The sequence below is a fragment of the Astyanax mexicanus genome, chromosome 6 (assembly GCF_023375975.1).
Source record: "Astyanax mexicanus isolate ESR-SI-001 chromosome 6, AstMex3_surface, whole genome shotgun sequence".
In the NCBI taxonomy this organism is placed as follows: domain Eukaryota; kingdom Metazoa; phylum Chordata; class Actinopteri; order Characiformes; family Acestrorhamphidae; genus Astyanax; species Astyanax mexicanus.
This window is the reverse complement of record NC_064413.1, coordinates 38,096,118-38,120,920: the sequence shown is the minus strand read 5'-3', so window position 1 is coordinate 38,120,920 and position 24,803 is coordinate 38,096,118. Positions and strand designations below refer to the sequence as shown.

Sequence of the window (24,803 nt, the reverse complement as noted above, 5' to 3'; positions counted from 1 at the left end):
GAAAGCAGCGTAAACCACAGCAAAGCAAGCAGCACCCAAACACATTCACCTTCCACTCCAAATGTGTTGACTGAGAGACTTTAAACATTACCAGCATGTAATAAAACTTTACTTCAGGTAGATGTGCTCGATACAATGTATTAGGGATGTCATGATCCCAGATATTTGGTAGTCAGGACCAGTGATGGTATAGTTACTTTGAAAAAGTAATCCAATTACTGATTACTGATTACTCCTTTAAAAAGTAACTTAGTTACTTTATGGATTACTTGATTTTAAAAGTAACTAAGTTACTTTACAAGTTACTTTATTAGTTACTTTCAGCAGCTGCAGACACCACCTCCCGCCGCGGCGCCGCCTTAACATAAACATTATAACCAGTTTTGCCAATACTCCCTTTATTGGAAAATGCATTTTTAACAGCAACAATTTATCTCTATTAAGTTGAACTATTTCCTAAAAAAATAAGTTTTTTTTTTATAAAAATAAAAAAAAATTAACTTAACATAAATATTTTTTTATAAAAAATAAAATATGGTCTTTCTTGATTTTACTAAACATAAATACTTGTTTTTATAAAAAATATATAAAATAAAGAAAGTCTTTCTTGACCTGACATATTTAACACTGTAAAACTGAACATTGAACCTGTTGTTCTCTGCAGGGCAGCAATGAGTGGTTTTATAAAACAGAACCGTGTATTTGGTCTAGACCAGGGATCACATATTTGCAGACTGCGGTCCGGGTCCGGACCCAGACGTTGTCCAATACGGACCCATACCGGACCCAACTACTGAGAAGGATTTAATTCTGACAATGTTCATTTAAAGCACCGGAACTTTTCTTGTCTTTACGATATGTGCGCTCTGCGCCACAGTGAACTTCCAATCACGTGTGGTGTAAAATCTTCAAACGCTCTCCTCTGCCAATCAAATTTGTGGCAGACCACTGCCCTGGCTAGTGAATTGGGACGCGGCCGCAAAAAAAAACGCCTTTATAAAGAGATAGGGAGCCCGAAAACTGGCGGAAAACGAAAACGGGCGGAAACTAAAGACACGCCGAGCGCGAGAGAGAGAGACAGGGGAGAAAGCGAGACGCGTGTGATTGGGGAAGAGCGGAGGGGGAATGGGTAAGGGAGCGGTGTGTGTGTGAGTGTGTGTGGAAGAGATGAGGTGGAGAGAGAGAGAGTAACGCACAGTGAATTAAATAAGTAACTTTAATCTGATTACTGGATTGGAAATAGTAACGCGTTAGATTACTCGTTACTGAAAAAAAGGGTCAGATTAGAGTAACGCGTTACTAACACCGTTAAAACATTTTAATTCCCAAAACCAATTTTAATTACACAAAAAATAAAATGAATAAATGTCAACATGAACACTTATTAGAAATAAAAAAAACAATACAAAATGTTCATACAATGAACAAAGAACTATAATCTCTTTAAGTAAAAAAATGGGTTAATGTTATTACTATATTCTGATATACAATTAAGTGGGATTTACAAATAAGTGGATTTTGATTGTTTGACATACTTTCACATGGCTACAAATATAGTTTTTCATTCATAGGAATTTATATTCAGTATATTCAGAAGATCCTAGACTACACAAATGTATTTTTTAATGTACATATATTATACAACTGTATTATATACAACAATTGATAATATACAAATAATTTTTTTTTTTTAGCAGGTCTTTGTATTTTTTTAGACTAACAAGAATATTTATGATAAGTTCTCCAAAATACTTGACAGTAGTCATAAAAAAATATTTGTGTTTTTGAGCATTGTCTGGTCTCAGGACTTTTATTCTGAAAGTATAACTCTCAGCAACTCTATTAGTCAGAGCTGTATTCAGGCCACTTAGACTAGTACTGCAGATCTTTTGCAACAACAACAGCTTTACATTTGACAAAGCTATTTTTAGCTATGCGCAATACATCAAAAATAATATTCACCTATTCTGTGCATCAGATTTGCTTTAAACTGGTATGATGACTTTAATTTTGCCTTGATAGAACATTCCCTTTTTTGCTGAAAGACTCGTGTTGCTCTGACAATGTGTTTGGGTTCACTGTCTTGCTGATAGCTTAAGATTCACTCTATACACTATTATAAATTATAGACTGCAGATTTCAGCATGCTGTGGTAGCTGTTTAGCTGTAGCCCCCTGAAAGGGAGCCATTCTGAACCATCCATCCAACAGTGGTGAACAAAGTACACAAACCTTACTACAGTTAAAATAGAGATTCCAAAAGGTCAAATATTACCTCATTAAAAGCTGTGAACTTTATTTATAATGGCTCTAATGTCCTATTATCATTTTTGTAACAATACCTATTTATGTAACTTATTTTAAGTGAATGAATGTCACTAATACTAACTGGAAATATTAATTAGGAACACTGCACCCCACCTGCTACACATTTCATTATGTAAAATTAGACAAAATTGAAGCTATCAACATCAAAGGTTTATCGTCTCACTCATCAGAACATGTAGCTGAAAGCTCCAAATACTATGAACTACAGTAAAGCAACAGACAAATACAAATGGATAAAACTGTTCCAGTCTGTGTTACATACACAAATAAACAGTTTGATAACTCATTATAAAAACAGACCATCCTTGAAATGAATTGGGAAGAAACGTAGTAAGAAAAAACCCTGTGAGACTGAAGCAGCAAGAGATCAAGCCCTTGAGAATAAAGAACTGCTTTTTCTTTTAAACTACTTCAAAAACTAAGGCCATGGGTGCTTTGGCAAGTTAGTCAGCAGTTTCCTTCATCATTCATGTTGGCATAGGCAATCCCAAAATTTTACACTGTTGCAATAATGTGGTACAGTATGCTAGACTGGGTAGCTAGACTGCATCCAAAAGTGTTGGCACCATTAAAATTCATCTCCCAGGAAATCAGTACATCATTACAATTTTCTTTGTGTGCCTTCGAACAATAAAAACAAGAAAAAAGAAAAAAATTGGCCACACATACAAAGATTGGCCAGACAAAATATTTGGCACCCTAAACTTGACCATTGTTAATTTCTTACACATTTCAAGTGGAAGTTTGGACCACTCTTCTTTTGCAAACAGTTCCCAGATCTCTCATATTTGAAGAGTGTCTTCTCCCAACAGCAATCTTAGGATCTATGACATTTAGATAATTGCCGGTCACTTCAGAACTCTCCAGCACTTTGTTTCTATCAATTTCTGTGTGCTTTTTAAAGTATTTTGGGGGTATTTTTCGCTGCTGGAAGACCTAGGACACAAACCAAGCTTAATGCCACTGAGCCCTACAGTGCAACCCAAAATCTTTTGGTAATCTTCAAATTTAATTATGTCCTGCACATTGTCAAAGAAACCAGCACCAGTGGCAGCAAAACAAGGCCAAAACATCTTTGAACTGCTACTATATTTGACTTTAGGTACTGTGTTCTTTTCTTTGTAAACAGAATAAATGTTATTTATCAAAAAGATCCATCTTTGTCTCATCTATCTACAATATGTTTTCCATTTTTACTTTTTCCATATCAGTGGGGTTCTACTGGGTCTTCTGACATAGCATTTAAATTAAATTTCAAATGTTAACGGATAGTTTGCAATGACAACGATGCACCCTGAGCCTGCAGGACAGATTGAATTTCTTTGGTACTCGATTACAGCTGCTTATCCCTCATCTGGACTATCCTGTAATTCAAGCTTTTATTAATTTTCCTCCTTTGTCCACGTCTAGGGAGATTAGGTACAGTGCCATAGGTTGTAAACTTCTTGATAATGTTATGCATTGTAGACAAAGGAACATCAAGATCTTTGGAGATGAACTTGTAACCTTGAGATTGATGATATTTTTACACAATTTTGGTTCCTCAGACAGTTCTCTTCACCTGCATTATTCTCTAGCTGCACTGACCCGTGGCATACGCATGTAAGCATGTGGATGTGACTTCTTCCAGAATTGCTTATTTTTCATAGAGGCAATTCTTTCCAGATGCTGCCAGTCATGATCATTGCCTAAAAAACATGCTGGTCTTTTTTCCACAGTTTTGGTTTCTCAGACAGTTCTCTTCACCGGCATTATTCTTTATTTTTATCTGGTTTCAAATGTGATTTTTATATTGCCCACTATTTTAATATTGTAAACAAACAAAAAAAAGCTATTGTGGAAAAAATTAAATCATGATAGCCTTTAAATATATGACTGATTTTTCATTTCTATTTCAATTACAACTGAAAAAAAAAACAGATTTGTTTTGTTTTTTTAGATGTGCCAATAGTAAGAAACAGCAAATTTTGGAGCTTATGCAACCTTTTAAATTATTTATTTTACATTTATTTTATGTACAGATCTTCATTACCTCATTCTTAAAATCATATTAAAACATAAAACATTCAAATAATTGAATAACTTGATTAACTGCCCAGCACTACTTTAAAACTAGCCTCTACTGGAAGCAGGGTGCATGCAGAGCTCTTGACACTGTTGACTGGTGCACTGTCAGTCTCAGACACCGAACTCTGTAGCTCCTCTCTGTGGCTCCCCTCAGAATTCCCTTTCTTGCTTTGACTCAGAGCTTTGAGGAACAACCTTGCCCAGGCAGTGCCAGGGTGACATGATGTAGCTTCTACACTTTCCTTCCAAAAGTCATGAGAAAAGAACTAATATTGTGTTTCATTACATTTGATATGGGCTATGTAAACAAATGAAAGCTGCACTGACCCATGGCATACGCATGTAAGCATGTGGATGTGACTTCTTCCAGAGTTGCTTATTTTTCATAGGGGCAAATCTTTCCAGATGCTGCCAGTCATGATCATTGCCTAAAAAACACGCTGTCCACTATGACAGGTAATTATATGCCTTCTAATATCACAATCCCAGTAAACACAAGACATTGTGGATTTAGAAATTGTAAATGCTCACACATCTTAAATCTGCTTCCAAATCCTTTGCCACATTTAAACTCGATAATTCAGCATGCTGGCCAGTGTACAATCCCACTCATAAGATAACACCTCCTAAATTACACAGGTGTGGGCATTGCCAAGCCATCGCCTGAGGTAACATTGTATGATCAATTTACTTACTGCTTTCAATGATATGTTGTCCCATAAATAATTGTGATAAATGATTTCATTTAAAGATAATTTTATGCCACTGATTAATTAGCATATTATTAGCAGTTGCTAAGAAAACTTTTAGGGGCAATATGAGGCCAGCAAATTGTTGAGAACTATACTGTTCGAAAAGTTGAAAGCATACATTTTTACAGACCTAGTTGAATACTTATGAAAACAGATTTTTCTTTTACCATTTTTTTCGTCAGAACACTGTATAAAAACAAGCATGTTTTAAATATAAATAATAGCCAGATATAAAAGTCTTCACTTAACTTAAAGCTTTTCACAAGATTTTGAACTTTGTCTTTGGGAATTTGTACCCATCCAGTCAAAAGATCATTTGTGAGGTTGAACATTGATGCTGGACTGGAAGGTCTGTCTCACAATCAATGTTCCCAAAGGTGTTCAGAGATGTGGAGTCCAAGGCTCCGTGTAGGTCACTGGCATTCCTCCACACAAAATTTGTCAAACAGTGTCTTTATTGATCTTCACCTTGTGCTTAGAGGTAATAGAATGCCGGATCAAAAAAGTTGCCCAAAATGGTCCACAAAATAGGAAGCATATAGTTGTGTAAAGTATTTGTTTATAGAATAGCATTAACATTACCCTTCACTGGAACTAAGAGGCAGCATCCAAACCCACAAAACCCTAGATCTTTACCCCTAGAATGGATAACTGTCCACCAACAAAACTTTCGAAAAAAAAAAAGTGGTTTGTTCGGTAGCATTGATGTGGCAATAATTAAACCAAGATTTATCAACAATTTTGTGACCTCTCAATATGTGTGGCAAGACTGTCCACATAAATTTGACCACAGTGTCGGAATATGTCTGTGTGCGAGACACTTTTACTAAGTAACACTTCTTCTAGAAGACAACAGCACAGATAAGCAGCTAGGAGACTTTTTCCTCTTGTCTTTTTTAGTTTCTAGTTCTACAATATCCTTTTGCGATCTTGCATGCACAGCATATTCAAGCTCTGCCTACAGCCACTGGATGTGTCTTCCCTTTCTCCCTTTTCCACTTACAGTCAGTATGTCATTTCCCCCCAGTGTACCTGGGGTGTTCACCTGTATTCTGTTCTGGTTAGCTGTCAGGTCTTAACGTAAATGCTCTAAGAGCTAGTTATCTTTTTCTGACTATTAAGTGTGCGTTGCTGATGACGAATGACTTCACATGCACAAGTGCAGGATTAAACTACCTGTATTTAACAAGATGGTAAATGGCAGAATTGAAACTTTAACAAAATTCACAGCATACAGTGTGTTTAAAATAAACATACTTGCCATAGAACTGCATTTTACTTAAATACATACTGTTAGACTAAATCAAAAATAAAATCATGAAAACTTGTAAGACATAACATTCGCAGTTTACAGTGTACCCACTTCCACGTGTGCCACTAATATGCACAAAAGTGAAGGACAATAGATACATTCCAGTTAGCAAGGTGTTCTTTTCACAAAATGCTCTTCTTTTGCTTTGCTTTAGCTTTCTCTGCCTGGTCAACGTACAAGGAGCTCCATTTTCTTGCTTTTTTAAAATGTTCTAGATGAACTGCCATTTCTGAATTACATTTCAGGTTGGTAAAATTTAAAATCTGAAGGTACTTTAAAGTCTTTTATATGCCTTTAATAATTAATATATTTAATATATTTATTAACTCATATTTGAAAATAGTATGAATATCAACATTGGAACTCAAAATTGATAAGTGTTTAAATCTGTCAACTTTACTTCTTACTAGCAATTATCAGCACAAAAAGGAGACATACATTTCACCTGAACTATATAGAAGAGCTAAATACGGATAAAAATGTAAACTTGGGGACGTCTAGACGTCTCTTACTGTTTATTTTAGTAGGGTTTAGTTGTAACTCCATATTCAAACTAATCACACCGTATGAAGGTTGTTTTATAGCTACAAGTTACTTTTATAGTTCAAATACCAGTCCAATTTTTATCTACATTTGCACATGTCAAAGCTATAACAATACAAACTAACAATCATAATATAAAATATAATCATATAAAATTGTTACATTAATATATAATATATACTATGTTTTATATAGTTTGTTTTATTTCTTTGTTAAAAAATCTACCATTAGTATGCATACACACAATATGTAACCAAAATAAATATATTCTTGTGTGTAAATGATTTTCTTCTATTAATGAAGATAAAGTGAGTTTACATTTTCTTCCATTTATTATTTACCTGGCTGTATAAGGACTGACTTGGAGTTGCAACCTACAGAGATCTGGTATTCAAACCACTCTCCCTAATTTAAGAGAAAGATTGAGGGAACAAAGAAAAATCATTAACTAAAACCAATCAAGGGCACTTGAGTCCCCAGGCCTCAGAGGCCTCCAAGCCAATAATGTCAATAAATGCTGTGTGAGCGGTGTACTTCCTGATCCTGGCACACAGCAAAGTAAAGACAGGGGAAGAAATACAACAACTGAGTATATCAATACATAAGATTCTCACCTTAAAAAGAGCCTTATCCCCGCATTTAAAGTGTTTTCAATCCAACAATACTGCTACTTTTTAATTTAATTGCTGTAAAATAATTATTACAACAGCACTGAAAAGTAGTAGCATAATCATAATACTGATATTTCATATTTTGACATTTGGCTTTGAGCTTTGACCTTTTAACTTAAAACTTGAGATAATGGCTTAACATACTTAGCCTTTTAGAATAAGCCTACATAAGCCTACTGAAATATACTATATATAACCTTCTACATCTTTTCACATCTTTAATCACACAAGTTTGTAAAATGTTGCATCAATATTCCACAAGTTTTGGTAAGTACTATATGGTTTTTTTTTCCATCCATCTGAATATGTGGTAAGTCCCTATTAAACAGGTGGAGCTCATTAGGTTACACATATATAAAGGCTTGTCCCAATATAAACCTTTGAGTGACAGAAATGAGCTAAATCAAACCTGACCCATGTCAACTGCTATAAAATATATGGTGTAAGTGAATGAAAAAGGAGTAAAGTGTAAATAATTTATAGCGTATTTGCTTAGATATTGGCAGAACAGCTAGTAAAACAGAATTTAAATGTTTTCAACTGTAACATGAATGTAACAGAATGTAACTTGTTTTCAAGTGACTTGAAAACATGTTAACACAAAGATCTGTATAATCAAGTCATATGGCATTTTTTTTTACCTGAGTAGCAATGAGATACAGTAGCTCCCCTAGTGGTGGTAAAAGGCATTGCTTCAGCTTGCTGTTTCTGAAGTTCTCCCGAATAAGCTCAGTGAACATGGCCACTGCCTGTAGAGTGAAAGATAAAAACAGTAAGATCAGTATAATATATAAAGCTAAAATAGTGTTTCCTGTAATGAAAGAATAAACAAGTGAAATTAATATAGGATAAAATTGGGAAAATTCTTTTTTGGATTTAATAAAAATATTTTTGAATGAAAACACGTTCTTGATAATAGCAGATGCTAAACACTCCCTCCAGCTCTCCCCTATTAGCATTGCTTCCTCCCTCTATCTGTCTCAGTACTCGGATGTGGGTTGCTGGTGGATGTGCTCGCTTTCTCTCACTGCGGCAGCTCTCACAGCAGGGTGCTATGCAAATAGGGCCTCTGTAGTGTCGTGCTGGTAAAGTCCCATAAATGATGACTTTGCAGGGAACAGATGTTGGTGACTGCGTTTGATGCGCCTTGGCAGCGAGAGGCGCACGCTGATGATTCCCCGTTACAGAGGGAAAACAAACAAGGCTAAGCTGTCTTATTCTTCCCAATACCCACACACCTCCCCTTTAACACATTATTATCATCATCAACACACACACACACTCTCAGACACACGCACATGCATGCACTGGTTTAAAGAGCAGAACTGCTGCAGGCTGCAGAAGCCTGGGCAGTGCTAAGCAGCACCGCGGGGCTCTCTCTGCTCCACAGCTGTGGGTGGAAAACTGGCTCATACGGCTGCCTGGGATGAGCTCTGGGCTGCAGCTGATAGTGCTGGAGATCATGGGTGGGAGTCGGGTGGCTGATCCAGGATCAGCTGTAGAGTGTCAAATTCCCCACCTGCATGGTGAGGATTTAACCAGGCTGATGCTGTGGACCATTTCTGAGCGTACATTTTTTTTATTTCTCATAAATACTCAGATAAATGATCGAATGAATGAATAAATAATCCAAGAATCTTTCTTAAGGGCAGATCTAAGACTGATCTTTGAAACAGAATGATCTGCCTAGCCTTGCTCAAAATCCTCTAGCAATATAAATATAAATCATGTCTTTCTAAATCATGAGGTGCACAGTAATCTTTTCCTGAGGCAGTAATAATAGTAGCATTTGAGGACATATTTGCTCTCCGTTTGTGGTGATCAGATGGATATTCAAATATGTGTGCGTGGGTGTTATTTTAAAAAGATATGCATGTTAATTAATACATTTAAAATGTGCTCTTCATACAGTACAGTACTGAATGTGCAAGGTACCAAAAAAACCCCACAAAATTGTGTGGAAAGCAGATTTATTTTTTTACCAGTAATAATAAAGCAGGACTGAGAGCTATACTGATGACCACAGTGACAAAAAAATAATTAGGTTAAGTTTGAGGGCTTGATAATATTTGAAAACCTGACACTGAAATGTTCTTCTGTGCTATTGCAATATTAAAATACAGGAATTTTTATAAGCATTAATAACATTAGAAGTCACAAGATGTTAATTACCCAAAATATTAATTATGTACTTGTATTCAAGATTAAAGTAAAAATAAAAATCTGTCTCTGGAAAATATGTTGTCCAAATTAAGAACAAGTGAAAATATTGTACCAAATACCACAAAAGCAAGAAATTAGATTTACTGAATATTTTGCAAAGTTAAATTGCACATGCCAACATTGCAATGACCAAGCTAACACAATAAATTGTGCAGCCCTATAAAAGTACCAGTCCTCGCTGCTGTTCACCAAGCCAGGCAATTTCTCTCAAACTCGCTGAAGAACTGCAGACTGCAGGAGAAACACATCATAACCTTGATACTTTCTGACTGCTCGCCAATAGCACAGAACTTAACGATGAAATATTCACTCCCTCAGGCAGCAGTGACTGCAGAGCCTCCACATACTAACACATTCTAGATTTACATTAGATTCCGATGCGAAGTATAGGTGGGGAAGGGGCACTTTTTTTAAGCCACATTCTTAATAAGTGATAACTATGTAAAAGAAAACTTGCAGCCTCACAGCCTCTTTAAAACATCCGTCCTCTTATAGCGGCTGAGGCTGAAGGAGACTGGTTAAGGGCAGTGTTATCAGCCTCCATTGAGAGATGTGAACTTAGGGTAGTGGCACTGGGGATAGCTGTCTGAGCCGGGGACAATGATTAATTTACCAGTTCATTAGACTAGTGCTCAAGTATTCATGGAGAACACAGTGAGGAATTCTCAAAGAGAATTATAAGCCTATATAACACAGAGAGCGAGAGAGCAAAAGAAATAGGAGTGAGAGTGTGAGAGACTTTGCTCTACCTTTAATTCCGCAATTGCCACTCTCTTGAAGTAAAGCCTTTGTGACACATCTATTTATAGAGGCTTTTATCGTTGCCATGACAACAAATTAGTCCAAAGTTTCCTTCAGCTGTTGCTTTCTGCCCAATAGTTGAATGTCAGATGAAGCTAATCTTCCATGGCAGAGACACCAGCTTACACTAGACACTGCTTACATTAGAGTAGAACACCACACCCTGTCACTACCACACGTCTCCACCATCCCCGAGCTGCGAACCCCTAATAAAACTTCAACTTAGCCCCCGAAATTGTCCTCTGAGCAGCATATGCCTGACCGCAGCGACATGGAGAATGGAGAGAATGCATTGGAGAAAGCACTGGAAAACAGCGCTGCCTTTCTCATTGTGAACAAAGAGAAACCCTGAGACAAAAATCGCCATGACAGGAGCGGCCGTTCAGATGCAGGATCCCTGTAGAGAGCCATACACAGGCTCAAGATCCACAGCTTTTCTCAACACCAGCCTGCTGTGCCTAAAATGGCGGGTGGCTGGAACAGAACATTTCGAACAAGCATTTGGGAAGAGTGAGGGGAGAGGTAATGCGCATGCATGAGGAGTCTCTTCTGCGCGCTTCCTAACACTAAGCCTCGTAGAATGCGGCTGCCGGCCATTGTGGCACAGTCCCTTTGCAGGTTTTCGAGTTTATTTTTGTTCTATGGGAATAAATTACACAGACTTGTCTGTACAGGAACTTAAGGTGAATCTGTGTGAACTCAGGATCTAGATGGGAGGGTCCGTTGCTTCGTGCCAACATCAGAAAAAATGTGCTTTTATGAAATCATTTACTACAATGCCTTTGATGATTTTATAATGCTTTTAAAATATTGTATGTACATTATATTACTTAGTATGCAACCAGAAAAAACAACCTTTGGCAGTATAAAACTTTACTTGTTCTCAATTTACAGGTTCTGTACTGTAAGAATATTTTTGTTATGCATTTTCCTCATTTTACGAGTGGAATGATGATGGTGATGCTACAGTGGTGATGCTACAGTGACACCTGCTGGTGTTTCTTGAATTTACCACTGACTACAGTGCTTGAGAGCCTGCAGGTCTACATCAGGGTGGACAAGGCATTCACACTAACGCTGGTAGCCAGAAATCTTTCAGCCAACACAATTAAATATAGCTTATATCCTCATGTATTAATTCTAATTACAATCTGCATTTTATTTCTGACACACTACAGGTCATTTAATACTTAAATAAAGGAGAAATTAGATGGACATTTGTTTCCCTTCAGGGTTTTATTTCAGTTTTATACCTATTTTGATCAGATGCTCCCAAACATAGATTAAAAAGACTTGGAAAAGAGTGTATAAGATCAAGGTTGATAAGGGTCGAAGTATATGGAATGTGTGATGAAAACAGAGTAATAGTTGCATGTATCAAATCACACTTACCTCTGCAATAGGAACATCCTCTCTGATTTCTGTGCAGTGAGTGGCCAACAGGCCAATGACTCTCATCACTTTGTTCTTCCTAGACATGCAGTTAATATTCACAATTAACAATGCAATTCTAAAACCTTTATAGTGTTACTTATATAGGTTAACACAAAATAAAATTCAGCATCACATACATATCTATGGTCATCACAATTACTTGAGTTCTATTAAAACATGTGTAATTTTGTTTTATTAAAAAAATGCATCGTTTTCAACAGCCAGAGATCTAATGGCTAATCTAATTTGCTTGATGCATTTTAACATCTTCTACTGCTCTCTTTTACAGTAGGGGAAATATTTTTAGATAATTTCAGTGTCCTTTTTCCTTATCTCTTTCTAGACATGCATTATTATCCTAGGCAGCCGCCGCCTCATTAGCTGAAGTTCTATTTTAGTGTATAGCCAAAACAAAACAATACTTTTCTGATCACTAATTACAGATGTATGACAACCCTGTATATTCATACTCTACATTTAACCTCATTAAAACGTCCACTAAAATATAAATATAATTCTAATGACATATTATTGTAATGGTCACTAAAGTACTTTAACCATTTTCTGTTCTGTCTAAAAATAAATATTCATTTGGGTTAAATTAGAACACAGATATGCAGTGCAAAATGTATTTATTAAAAACAACTATACAAGTTGTTGAATTCAAGTTGGTGTGACTAAATGACAAATCCTGCCAGTAAATTGTGTACTTACACATCCCAGTTAGGGGCATGCTTCAGCTGCTGGATCAATACTGGAAACTAAAAAAAGAGAGAGAGAAATTGTTCTCTATAATTACAATTATAAGTTTGCATTATTTATTGTAATTTGTTAAAAAATGTCCTTCATAACTCTTAGTAGCAGGAGCAAAAGGAGCAACTGGATTACTGAAATATTGTTGTTGGTGGCCACCTAGTGGTCAGATGCAGAGAGGTTCTTTATTTATTTTCCAAAAATTAATCTTTTTTTTTTTCTTCTTTCACAGCCACTCAATAAATGTGTGTGTAAAAAAACAGAGGTGCAGACAGTAAGGACAGGCATTCCCTATGAAAGCAGAGGAAAAGGAAGCTCATTTTCAGCAGTCTTAACGCCCCCTAATAGACTATTGTTGTGTTTCCGATACAACCAAACACACACCCACTTCAAAAGGTATACCTCATTTTGAGCCAAAGGAATTCACAGATATTACCAATTGCACTGTAGTTGCTTTGGTTCAAGGCTTTAGAGTGCACACAATGGCTATATAGCAATAATAACAATATGTTTCTATTCAGTCGTTTAGCATAACCTCAAATAAACAAAAAGCTTATGTTTAGTAATGAATTAAACTTTAGACAGTAGACTTATCTACTTACCTGATCCCAATTGCCTTAAAAAATCAATTTCAAAACTCTGGACATTCCAGTAAAATTACATGTTGTGGATTAAGTGAAAACAAGTACATATCCACTGCACACAACACACTACTACTATCCTCCTCCTATTTTAATACTCATTTTCTGTTTAGTTACTGACTTTAGCTACTGGCAAAATAAATAAATCAACAAAATGTGCTACGTTTAATTTTACTTCTAGGATAAATTCAGTATAAACAGAACTTGTGCTGTAAAATGAGTAGATAAACATTAAATAGTTATTTAACATAATTTGTAATCATTATATTTCCAACATTTATTTTTAATACTATATGGTATACACATTTTTGTGTATTTTTATATATTATTATTTTATTTGTTAAATGAAAAAGGACAGTGAGTGGAGAAAGTCTCACCAGCTGCGAGTGCATAAGACGAGTAGCTGTGTCTCTGTGGCCACTGACGCAGCAAAGATAACAGAGCAGGTTGAGTTTAGCACGTGGCGAGTTGGTGGTTCCAGATCCCTGCCGTTCCACAGACTCCAGGACAGAACATATCTGCTGGAGGAACGCAGACCAGTCACCTGAGCTGAGACACACTAAACGCTCAGCTAAAGAAGAAAGAAGAAAAAGGAGAAAAAGAAACTTTTACAAAAATGGCGTGATGAAAAATGCTGATTAATTTTGTGTTACAGATTTATTAAAAACTATGGGCCTATATTTCACCTGAATATGCAGAGACACACAGTGTTTTAGAGTCAAAACGGACAGGAGCAGTTTTCAGAATCTGTGAAAATAAAAAAGTATTTTTTTTTTCCAAACTGTTTCAATAAAATAACTAAGTACATGTGCCTCACAGTTCTACACACTGTAGAAAAATTCAAACAGGTTTACCTTAGGGTTATCCATGATAGGAGTCACAGTCAGGTCTGAGTCTGTGTATAAGAGCGCCTTAATGTTTGCACCTCCATCGCACTGAAAATCCTCCAATACAGTGCTATCCTGAGATTACAGTGGAGAGAACATTTATAATAAATCATTATTTGGTTTCAAGCTTGAAAAACTTTATAACTTTATTATCCACTAGGTGGTGGTATGGTACCACCAATGGAATAAATGCCCCCTCAACTTCATTTATTAGATGGACAGAGATTACACTTATAAAAAGATGCATCTCTTTCCTGATATGTTTTTTTTTTAGCATAAAAAAGTGTGTATGTACACTTAATAGTACCTTGACGTCCTTGTCTGTCTCTTTGGTAGCACTGCTTGTTCTGGGAGTTGGGCATGAACTATTATTAAATATACAATAAAAGGAAGAAACAAATAAATGTAGATTAGTACGTTTTGTAAATTTGTTCCCCGTATAGTCAGTTATATAAAACATGTATAAAACATGTGCCATAAAATCAATTAAGCCTTCATGTATTACAATGCATATTAGTGTAATTAATTAAATGCATTTGTTTAATTAATTAAACTGCACTGAACATACATATTAAATAGTGAAAAGTTTAGACACATCTTAAAGTCAGTGTTATTTTATTATATAAAAATGTTTTTCATTGTAGATAATTATAAAGTCGTCCAAAACAAAAAGAAAAAACTATGGAATTATTAAGTAAACAAAAAAGTGTTAAATAAGCCAGAATATTTAATATTTTAGATCTTCAAAGCAGGCACCTCTTGTTAAGACAGCTTTGGAAATCTTGGCATTTTCAGCTTTGTGAGGTAGAGTCACCTGGAATGGTTTTCAGTTAACAGCTGTGCTGAACCGGCCTCTTAATTTGTTTGAGCATCAGTTGTAAAGTTGTGAAGAGGTAGAGTCAGCATACAGTGAATAGCCCTATTTGAGTAATGTTCTAATCTATATTAAGGCAAGAACTACTCAACTCAAAAAAAAGAAATTAAGAAATAAAGGTCAGTCAATCCAAAAACTTTAAAACTATCCTCAAGTGTAGTCTCAAAGACCTTCAGAAACATTGACACCCCATATAAAAACCCACATAAATGCTTTACAAAGATTTTTAGTTTAACATCTTTTTTACTATACGATTCCTTATGTGTTCTGTCATAGTCTGAAAAACTTCAGTATTAATTTACAATGTAGGGTGTCATATAAAATATAAAATAATAACATTGAATGAAAATGCGTCCAAACTGGTACTGTATGTTGATTATTAACATGAACATAGAATGTAGAATGTAACTGCAAAACACAATCAAACAGAACACAACTACTAATAGATAGAATGTAACTGATAAACATAAGTCTGCACAAAGTTTATATGGCGGGGGCTGACATACCTTAAAAGGAAAATAGATTCTCTGGCACCTGTTTCCAATACAGGCTTGGGTCTAAACTCAGTCATACTTTCTGAAAAAAATAAATACAAAAAGAAAACTATATGTAATACAACAGAATAGGAAATGATACGCATGTACTTTATATCTCTATAATACCTGATGTGGTCAACTTAAAGTGCTCATATTACAAAACTTTCCTTAATTAAAAAATAATTGAAAGTGTCATTTGAGTGTCTTTTAACCTAGGGCAGCATAATAAGGAAAAAATAATTAAATTGTGATATTTTGTTGTTCTGTAATATAGATTGTGATATAAAAAAAAAGCCTAAACCTATAATTCTACCAAATGCCTTAATACATCACTGATTCGACATATTAATAATATCTTTTGTGTATTGAAGATCTTATAAATAAATAAATAATATTGGGGAGATATAATCTGCCTCTAATAAGTAGGTCATGAAAATGAAAACAGTGCCAATTTTCCTTTTGTGTCGAGCAAGATGACTATTATGTATGCTGATTATACGGAGTGATTTTGTTTGCATTAATCTTTTAATGAAGAGTAACATTAACCATTCGCATATATATTAGTGTTAAAGACACAGTACAGAAACATGTAGAGGAACCTAGTGCAGATTTACTGTGACATGCCTGGATAGCTAAAGCAGATTGTCCCAAGCACTGCAGCAGAATGTACTGTTCTGTGTCTATAATACATCATTCAAAAAGACAATTTCACATAAGCTCACTCTTCTGCCCTATGTCTTTATGACACTGCCCTATGGCCTCTTTTGTGGTATTAACCAACTGCAGTCTAATCCTTGAGCATATGAACACGTGTGTGGACTCATGTCTACAAAGACAATGCTAGAATTTTGCACACTGCTGTCTTACATGATAAAATAGTATCTGTATAACAATTGTACAGTTAAGAGTACACAACATTTATTTTTACCTAATATACACATATATTAAAAAAAATTATTAAAAAAAATTGGGCGAACCACGTATGATCTATGTGCAATACAGGCAGATAGATCATACAGCCTGAGGTGTACGTGTACAGTGTCATGCCTACTGCATTACCTAATGTGAAGGACTTGCTGAGCTGTTGGTTAGTTGAAGCAGCTGCTGCCCGAGCCACTACTGATGCCTGAGAGGACATTGATTCCAACTGTACACTAAAATACACAACACAAGTAGACACTGGGTTAATGTCATCCCTGATGTTTACTGATTTTCACATGCCTTCCTTTTAAATGCTGATTGTTGAAAAAATATGCATATATATTTTTTTATTATGATTATTCCTTTTTTTGTACGCCACATGCAGAGAACACTGCTGTCATCACAGTTTAACGGCAGAATTAGAATGTAGGTATTACCATAATCTATTATGAAAAATGCCCCCCTTTTGCCTGTAAGGCCCCTCAGTGCCTCACATGGCCTTTGTTAAGGGTTACTCACATTTACTGCTGTCAGTGCTAAAATAATCCTTGCCCTCAGCACGCAAGGCACAGAGGCAGCTTATTCCTCTCTACAGCACTGGATTAAATTATTATATTATTTCAATAATGTGCTTTGTTTCAATAGCTTTAATGTGTGCTCTAGTGGTTCTCAATTCTTGTCTTTTAGCAATGCACAAGTAGTCCAGCTCCATCTAGAGAGCTGAACTCCAGACCTTGTAGGGCTTTACAAAGACCTATTGTAAAGTGCATGAGGACAAGATTTACAAACACTAAAGTGTGAACTACACCCATCCCTCTGATTAATTGAAAGGATATTCTGTATGTAAGGCTTTACTGGAAATTCACATTTTTTATTGGTTAAATTCTGTATATTTTCTATTTTCTTAACAGACTAAAACAGTGACGCAATGGTAATGGAGTGGTAGATGTGGCGTAGAGTGTAACACTGCCAGTCCCATACCAAACCAGTGTTTAATTCCCTGGCCAGGCAAGCACACCATGCTACACCAATAAGAGTACTTGGGCAAAGACTGCTAACACTACAGCCGCCCACTTGTGTAACATGGTTCAAATGTTAATTTTGTCTGTATACATTCGTCAAACAAATGCAAAAATCTATATTGTGATTTAATTTGTGCTTTGTGGTTATAGAATAAATGAAGTACTTTAACAACAGGGTTGCATCAGTATACCAACATTAGGTGTACCACGGTACAAAAAAGGTGGCTATCATACAGTGTACAGACAGACAAACTCACCAATGTGTTCCTATTTTCAAAGTATAAAAAATAAATAGTTAAAAGGAGCATCAGATCATGGGTTTCTTATTTATTTTCCAATTTAGACATCAATAAACTATAATCTTTACCTATAGCAAGGCCATTTTTCACCAAAAATCTTTTTTTACCCCATTTTCTTTAAGGGTCGATATATAAGACGAAGACCAAGAAAAAGAAGAACAGCAGCAAGGAAAAGCATAAAAACTAACAAGAGGGCAAATTGTGACATCTGTATACTGTGATAGTGTAAAGCAGTGAATTTTCTTAAATGTTCATCAGACTGTGAGATATGGTTGACAGTCTTTCAACACTGTAGTAAAAACAAACAAAAACTGGAATGGGATCATAGATAAGCACTAAGCAGTGGTGTCACAGCAATTAAAATTACCTGGAAGTAAGAGAAGCATCTTCATCTTCAACACCCTCTGATGAGCCCTCCACTAAAAATGCTCCCCTCCAAAAAGGGTGCAGTAACAACTGTTCCCAGTTCAGCCTGTATGGAATAGAGTGGTATTGGTATATCTTCCATAGCTTATGTCAAATTTATTTAAATGCCTTAGACTCAATTACACGAAAATAAAGTATGCTTTTCTACAAGTCATTTAATTTAAATGGTACACAGTAAAAAAAAAAAAAATAAAAAAGCAAGAGTAAGTCAGTGATGATATGCGCACTATATACGGGACTTTAAAATTTTAGAAGTGGCTAAGCACATTTAGGGTATCCAGCTGATTTACCTATTTAAAGGGTCCTTTTGCAACAGACCCTGTAGTAAGCTTTGAAACTCTTGACTGGGCGGAGAACAAGTGAAACCTTAAAAAAAAGCACAATTACATTTTAAAACTGTCAAAACCTTTAGCGATAATTATACAAATTGTGGACAAGAGTTGGTAATGTTACCTTTTTGTACTGGAGGTGGAGGATCTTCATGTAAAATAAGATCAACCAACTCAGTAAAGGTCTCAGAGACAAATGGTGGGTTTCCTGCAAAAAATTAAAGACCAAAGATTGACATTCACTGCCTCATTGTTGCACTCGAATACTATGTTGTTAACCACAATGTAGTCATATTACAGCTACAATTATTTTTATTTAATTTATTTAAGCATTTAGCTATTTGGTGTAAACACACACACATTTATATTATATTTATATAGTGAAAGAACTTAAAATCCTGCCAGTAAAATATTTTTCTGAGCAGTATTTAAGGGTAAAAATGTTCTGACCTGTAAACATCTGATAGAGAATGCACCCCAAAGCCCACAGATCACTGGAGATATTAGTGGTAGACCCTCTCAGCAACTCTGGTGCACAGTACAGTGGAGAACCTGAAGATGATTAGATAAATGGCACAGATGGCACCAAGATTAGGCACACTTGAACTACATCTATGTCCCGTTGTGCTTTGTGTAAAGTGTAAACCCTTAGAAATCATATTTTTTATACATGTATAAAGTGCTGATGGTAGGTACGGACCTTGAGCTCGGTTCCTGATATTTTTTGTAGGTGTGGCACATTCTTTGTCTCCACCATCCTCTGACATCACAAGAGCAAAGAAGTCCTCAAGGTTTTCCCCTTGTGCTTTAGCCAAGCCAAAATTAGAGTACTTCAGAGTCCCTGGACCATCCAGCAAAATCTAAACATAAGCAGGCACGTTCAGAATACAGGTACAAATATTGGTCATTACAGACACACATTAATTATTAGAGTACCTGTTTTAACAGTTTAACAGTAGAACAATAAAACAGGAATACCTAAAAATATTTTGTGTTACTTTGTATTGGTATATGCAGACATACCTTAGCAGGGGTGAGATCAGAGAACACTATGCCAGAGTCATGGATGTACTTTAGTCCTTTAATTAGGTCCTTGGCAAATTCACGCACAATATCATCAGATAAGCATTCATCCTGGGAAATAACTGAATCCAAAGTTCCTCCTATGAAGAGAACAACTGGAATTAACTAAAATATATGTATCTTACATTCTTAATAATCAAAAAAAGAAAAAACAACCCAGTGAATATGCAATAGGGGTGAAAAACACAGGGCATTAATGCTATCTGTGTAACTAAATAGGATAAAATACTCCTAAATAATCAAATATCAAGAATTATGTATTTACTGGTGTCAGCTTCACAAAAATTGACAACCATTATTTTTCATGGTATTCATTCGATTAGTGCCACCACATTAGGATGCAAGACAATATATACATGCAATTCCTCAATGTTGTTTTTTTAGCCAATATAACTAAATAATATCTGTGTTTGATAGTAACCTGTGCACAGCTCCTCCACCAGCCAGAGATGGTTACTAGTCTCGTACCACTCATAGAAAGAGACCACATTGTCGTGCTTGAGATCATGTGCAAGTCGGACCTGTTCATGTCAGTAGCACAAAGAGAAACAAACATTTTAATCATTTTAATTTAAACACTGAAACAGATCAAAAACTTGAAGCTTGCCTGTTTTGTGCACTTATAGATTCAAAACATTAATACTTTATCTTTCTATGTTACTCACATGGTTGGTTAATTCAGGCCTCATGGTCTTCTCACTGCAGATGATGGCCACAAAATGTATGCTCCCTTTTCTCCTGCCCTTGTAAACAACGGACTTGCTTCCTCGTCCAATTTCTTCATACAAAATGAAGTTTTCCATTTGGGACACTTACTGCTAAAGAGAAGATTGTTATAAGATACTGTTAAAATGTTCATGTTTTGTAAATACATTTCTAAGAAAAAAAATATTTTTTTCTAAATTAGCAAAAATAATTTAAAAGAGATTGTGGACTAGGTCTCCCACCGAATGTACAAAATATCATTACTGGGTAAAAACAATAACATTTACTGTACATTCAGTACTGTGTGAGAACAATTGTATTGTTAATATATAATTTTATAAAAAAATATATATATATTTCCAACTGAATAGCTCAGAGGAGAATAAATCTTTTGGAAAAAGCTTCTTAACACAAAAATGATGAATGATGCTGAATGATGCTTGCAAGACACTCTCTTATCATGTACTCCTAAACACACTTGCTCGCACACTCACTCACTCACTCACTCTCTCTCTCTCTCTCTCTCTCTCTTTCCATTTCTCTCTCTCTCTACCTCCTTTCCTTTCTCTCTCTCCCTTATACCAAGTGTGCCCCCCACAGTAAGTCAATACTTAGGAGGTAGCTAAAATGTCAAAGCTGTAATACTGAACTAGCTAACTACTTTAACTGTTTAACGTTAACCAGGCTAACAAACTTACTAAGAACACATTCCCTATCATATTTCACACCAGACTAGAACGTCTAAACCTACTCACTACCACTAGCTTATTTTAACTAAAAAGTTGACGTAACTATCTCGTATTCTTAGTAGCTAATGAAACTGTTCGCAAAGCACGTAAAAAAATACTAAACTGTGCTACCCACAATGCAGCGTCTTAGCCAGTTAGGTAGTTAGCTAGCTAGCTGAAGTTAGCTAATACTTACAGTGCCTACAATGCTAGCCAGCTGCAAACTTAAGGCGTTGGGAACTCCTTAAAAGTTCAAACAAACTCTACCAGGTGAAAACACTGACTGAAATGTTTCCCTAAATTTCTGAGTGCGTCTTTTCTTATCATAGCGATGCATTAACGCTCAAAAACTCAATTTAACTTCTTAATAAACCGCGAAAGAGATAAACAGCTGTCAGACGGAAACAAAGTTGGAGTGTTTTAACATTAGAAATGGGGGAATTTTGCCTATTTAGTACTTACACTGATTGTTTAAGAATACTGAATCCCTTATCCCTTTCTATTGTTTTTTTTTAACACAAATAAACACAGATATAAACGTCCGTTTTTGTGGTTTTAAACACAACAAACATCCTGAGGGTCCTTTTTTGTTTTTCTGCGCGCCCCTGCACACCCACGATTGAGCTGTCCCCCCGTTGCTAAGTTGCAGACAGCACGCGCTCACAGCTTGCAGTGGAGTGAGCATGCGCGTTTCAACGGTTAGAGATACCCGTTTCCCTTTCACTGTTCATGAGGCATTGTTTTGTTTGGAAAACTAATTTCACAAGGTTTGGTTGTGATAAAGGTTTAGTTATAGAAGCCTATAGTCTCAGTATAGTATGCCTGCCCATTCATACAACTATGTAGAACACGACCAATTCTTTCCCATCTATACTACACAACCTGTTACAGTTATCATTCTGTTTATTCATACTTTATCTATTATGAAATCAAAGATACACTTCTTTTTTCCTGTGAGGTTTGGAATCATTAAAATTAATCTTATCTTACTTATTTGTACAAACCTACTTCTGTCATTTGTTCCATTCAGTCAAAATAATGCATAAAGTATGTATAAAGTTCTTGGAACCTAATGAAACATTCCTATGAGTAAATGTAACGATGAAATACACTGCCATTAAAAAGTTTTAGAACACCCCTATTTTGAAAATACATTACATTATTTTATCATAATGTGACGTAATTTCACCTCATTTAAGAAATGTAGTATTTTCTATTTAGACATCCACATTTTAAAAGGATGACCATATATTTGCTGACTGTTTGCAGCAGCTGTGATTGGCTGGGCAGTGTTAGAGGAGCTAATAATGAGTGCTGTGATTGGCTCAGACTACTGATAAAGAATTCTATTCTATTCTATTTCCCTAAATACTGCTCCTTCTCTCCATTCTTTCTCCTCGTCTCCTCTGAAGAGGGAAGGAGGGGAAGGAACGGAAAGGAGGTGTAGCAAATGTTTCTCGACTCATTCCAATGCTTGTTAGGCTTTATCCACTTTTCTCTGGAGTTTTTAGACGCGAATTATAAATTGCAATGTTAAACAGCGCCTCCTAGCTGTGGGTGGGCACAGTGGTGGGGGAGAGGAGAGGAGAGGAGAGGAGAGGGGGGGTCCGTTGGGTTGGGTGACGTCACGGACTGTGAATGCTGCTGTATGGGGAGAGAGAGAAAGAGAGAGAGAGTGAAGAGAAGGGAGGGCTGTGGAGCTGCTATGTGAGAGGTGCGCTGTTTGGTTCACACACCGGCTTTTTGAGAAGGAAACGGTTTAAGGGCACCGACCTTCTTTTACAATGTCTTCACCACTCAGCAGATAACTTTCCTCATCTCTCCTCGGCCACACAGAGCCGCACGGGCAGCTCACGCGCACTGAGGATTAAAACAGATGGATGGTCACTGAAACTCACCGGCTACGGTCACTTTTTTTTCACTCCTCGCGTTTCAGCCTGAAAGAGGACCTGTTTCCTGCGGGAGAGACTCTTTTACACCTCCAGCTCCAGATAACCAAACATCCTAGGATCAACAGCGCCTGGCTTCTTCTGAGGAAGTTGTTGTGGAAGTAGTCTTGGTGTAGTTTAATTATTTATTCATTAGTTTTAGTTAAACTAGGAGGCTCTCGGGCAGGCGGTGGTTGTGGGAGTAATAATAATAAAGGGAGGAGAAAGCCCGTCTCTGAACAATCAGTCCTACAGAAAACACCCCCATTCCTTGGGTAAGTAGATAAGTTGGTCTTCCTGTGATAAACGCTGCTGTGCTCTCTCTGTGAACCTGCTCAGCTGAGCTCAGCCTCCACGCTGTGAACCTGTTGTTGTACTGTCAGGAACTCTGAGGGTCTGTGGAGAACATGTGTGAGCTAGTTTTACTCTCATCATACTCTGTTTCTTGCTTACTTGCTGACCTCTCTCTCATTCATTGACCTGATCTTTGCCAAGAGTCCCCATCAGTCAGCAACTTTTAATAAGCTCAGCAGATCTCACTAGCAGATTAACAGTATCTGCTTACAGTCAAATCTCCATTTCTCTACTTTAAAAACAATAACATTACTTAAGGAACACTGACTCACTGACCACATTTCATTACAAACAGTGACATTTTGTTTTAAAAAATACAGCTTATATAATTATTAAAATTATATAGCAGTTTTTAAGAATCTGACACCACTAAGTCATTTTGTCTGAATATCCAAATATTGCAATACATATACACTATTGTGCAAATGGCTTGATACAGTATTTTACCACATTGCCCACCTCTTCTCAGAATCTATGACTGATTATTTAACTGATCTCTGTTTTTATTGTTTTACACTTACACTTTTGTACTGAAACTCAGTAACAGCCAGTAATTGATTGTTAGGCCTGAATGCACGTTTAAAAGAAGTCAGCCATGTTCTTAGAGTTGCCAATTTAACAGTTGCAACTAACTCTCCTACTGCCAGATCAAATCAGATAAAGTGACCCCTGCTATTTCTATTTCTGTCAAGATATCACCCATGTCATGTGCCCCTCTTAATGGGGTGCCTGTCTGGTGTCTAACCTTGGACAGAGGAAAAACAGTATTAGAAATTGGTCTCTTAGTTAGGGATGTACATTAATATTCGTCTCAAATTAAATTAAATTGAATAAATCGACTAACGCAACATTCAGAAGACAGTTAGATTTGACTGTTGTTTCATATCAGTAATTGATTGATGTATTTATCGAGCTATTGATAAGCACAGTGTTTAGATACTGCTTAACTACTTTACTGAAACATCTTTTTTTTTTCATTTAACAGCATTTGGAACAATCAAGCACTGGATATCATATTTGCATAGTCTTAGTGCACATATTAATCTAAATCAGAAGTCCGTTGCAATGCAAAAAAGGGACATCACAATCTGTTTCCTTAAACAAATCGCTCTATAGCCTGAACATAATCTGTGTATAGGTCATCTGTCTGTCTGTTAGTTTAGTCTGAAAATGGGCAGACATTGATA

General features: G+C 36.1%; 1 protein-coding gene across 5 annotated transcripts in view; it reads right to left on the bottom strand.

The window, feature by feature from the left end:
* ulk4 (unc-51 like kinase 4) overlaps positions 1–23,548 on the bottom strand; it is a 121,733-nt gene extending 98,185 nt beyond the window's left edge. Inside the window, exons 1-18 of one of the 5 annotated variants that reach the window (XM_022673657.2) lie at positions 23,233–23,548; positions 20,567–20,719; positions 20,323–20,422; positions 19,842–19,981; positions 19,519–19,678; positions 19,269–19,370; positions 18,943–19,026; positions 18,780–18,855; positions 18,431–18,535; positions 16,881–16,975; positions 15,792–15,861; positions 14,719–14,776; positions 14,379–14,486; positions 14,211–14,271; positions 13,902–14,095; positions 12,845–12,891; positions 12,089–12,167; positions 8,314–8,421 (exon numbers count right to left, since the gene is read on the bottom strand). In XM_022673657.2, the coding sequence (XP_022529378.2) occupies positions 8,314–8,421; positions 12,089–12,167; positions 12,845–12,891; positions 13,902–14,095; positions 14,211–14,271; positions 14,379–14,486; positions 14,719–14,776; positions 15,792–15,861; positions 16,881–16,975; positions 18,431–18,535; positions 18,780–18,855; positions 18,943–19,026; positions 19,269–19,370; positions 19,519–19,678; positions 19,842–19,981; positions 20,323–20,422; positions 20,567–20,704 (1,725 nt within the window). In that variant the 5' untranslated portion in view covers positions 20,705–20,719; positions 23,233–23,548. Of the gene's footprint in view, positions 1–8,313; positions 8,422–12,088; positions 12,168–12,844; positions 12,892–13,901; positions 14,096–14,210; positions 14,272–14,378; positions 14,487–14,718; positions 14,777–15,791; positions 15,862–16,880; positions 16,976–18,430; positions 18,536–18,779; positions 18,856–18,942; positions 19,027–19,268; positions 19,371–19,518; positions 19,679–19,841; positions 19,982–20,322; positions 20,423–20,566; positions 20,720–21,530; positions 21,759–21,796; positions 21,985–23,232 lie in introns of those variants that run through there. The other 4 variants (XM_022673654.2, XM_022673656.2, XM_022673653.2 and 1 more) reach the window with 4 other exon arrangements.
* Positions 23,549–24,803: the final 1,255 nt, after the last annotated feature.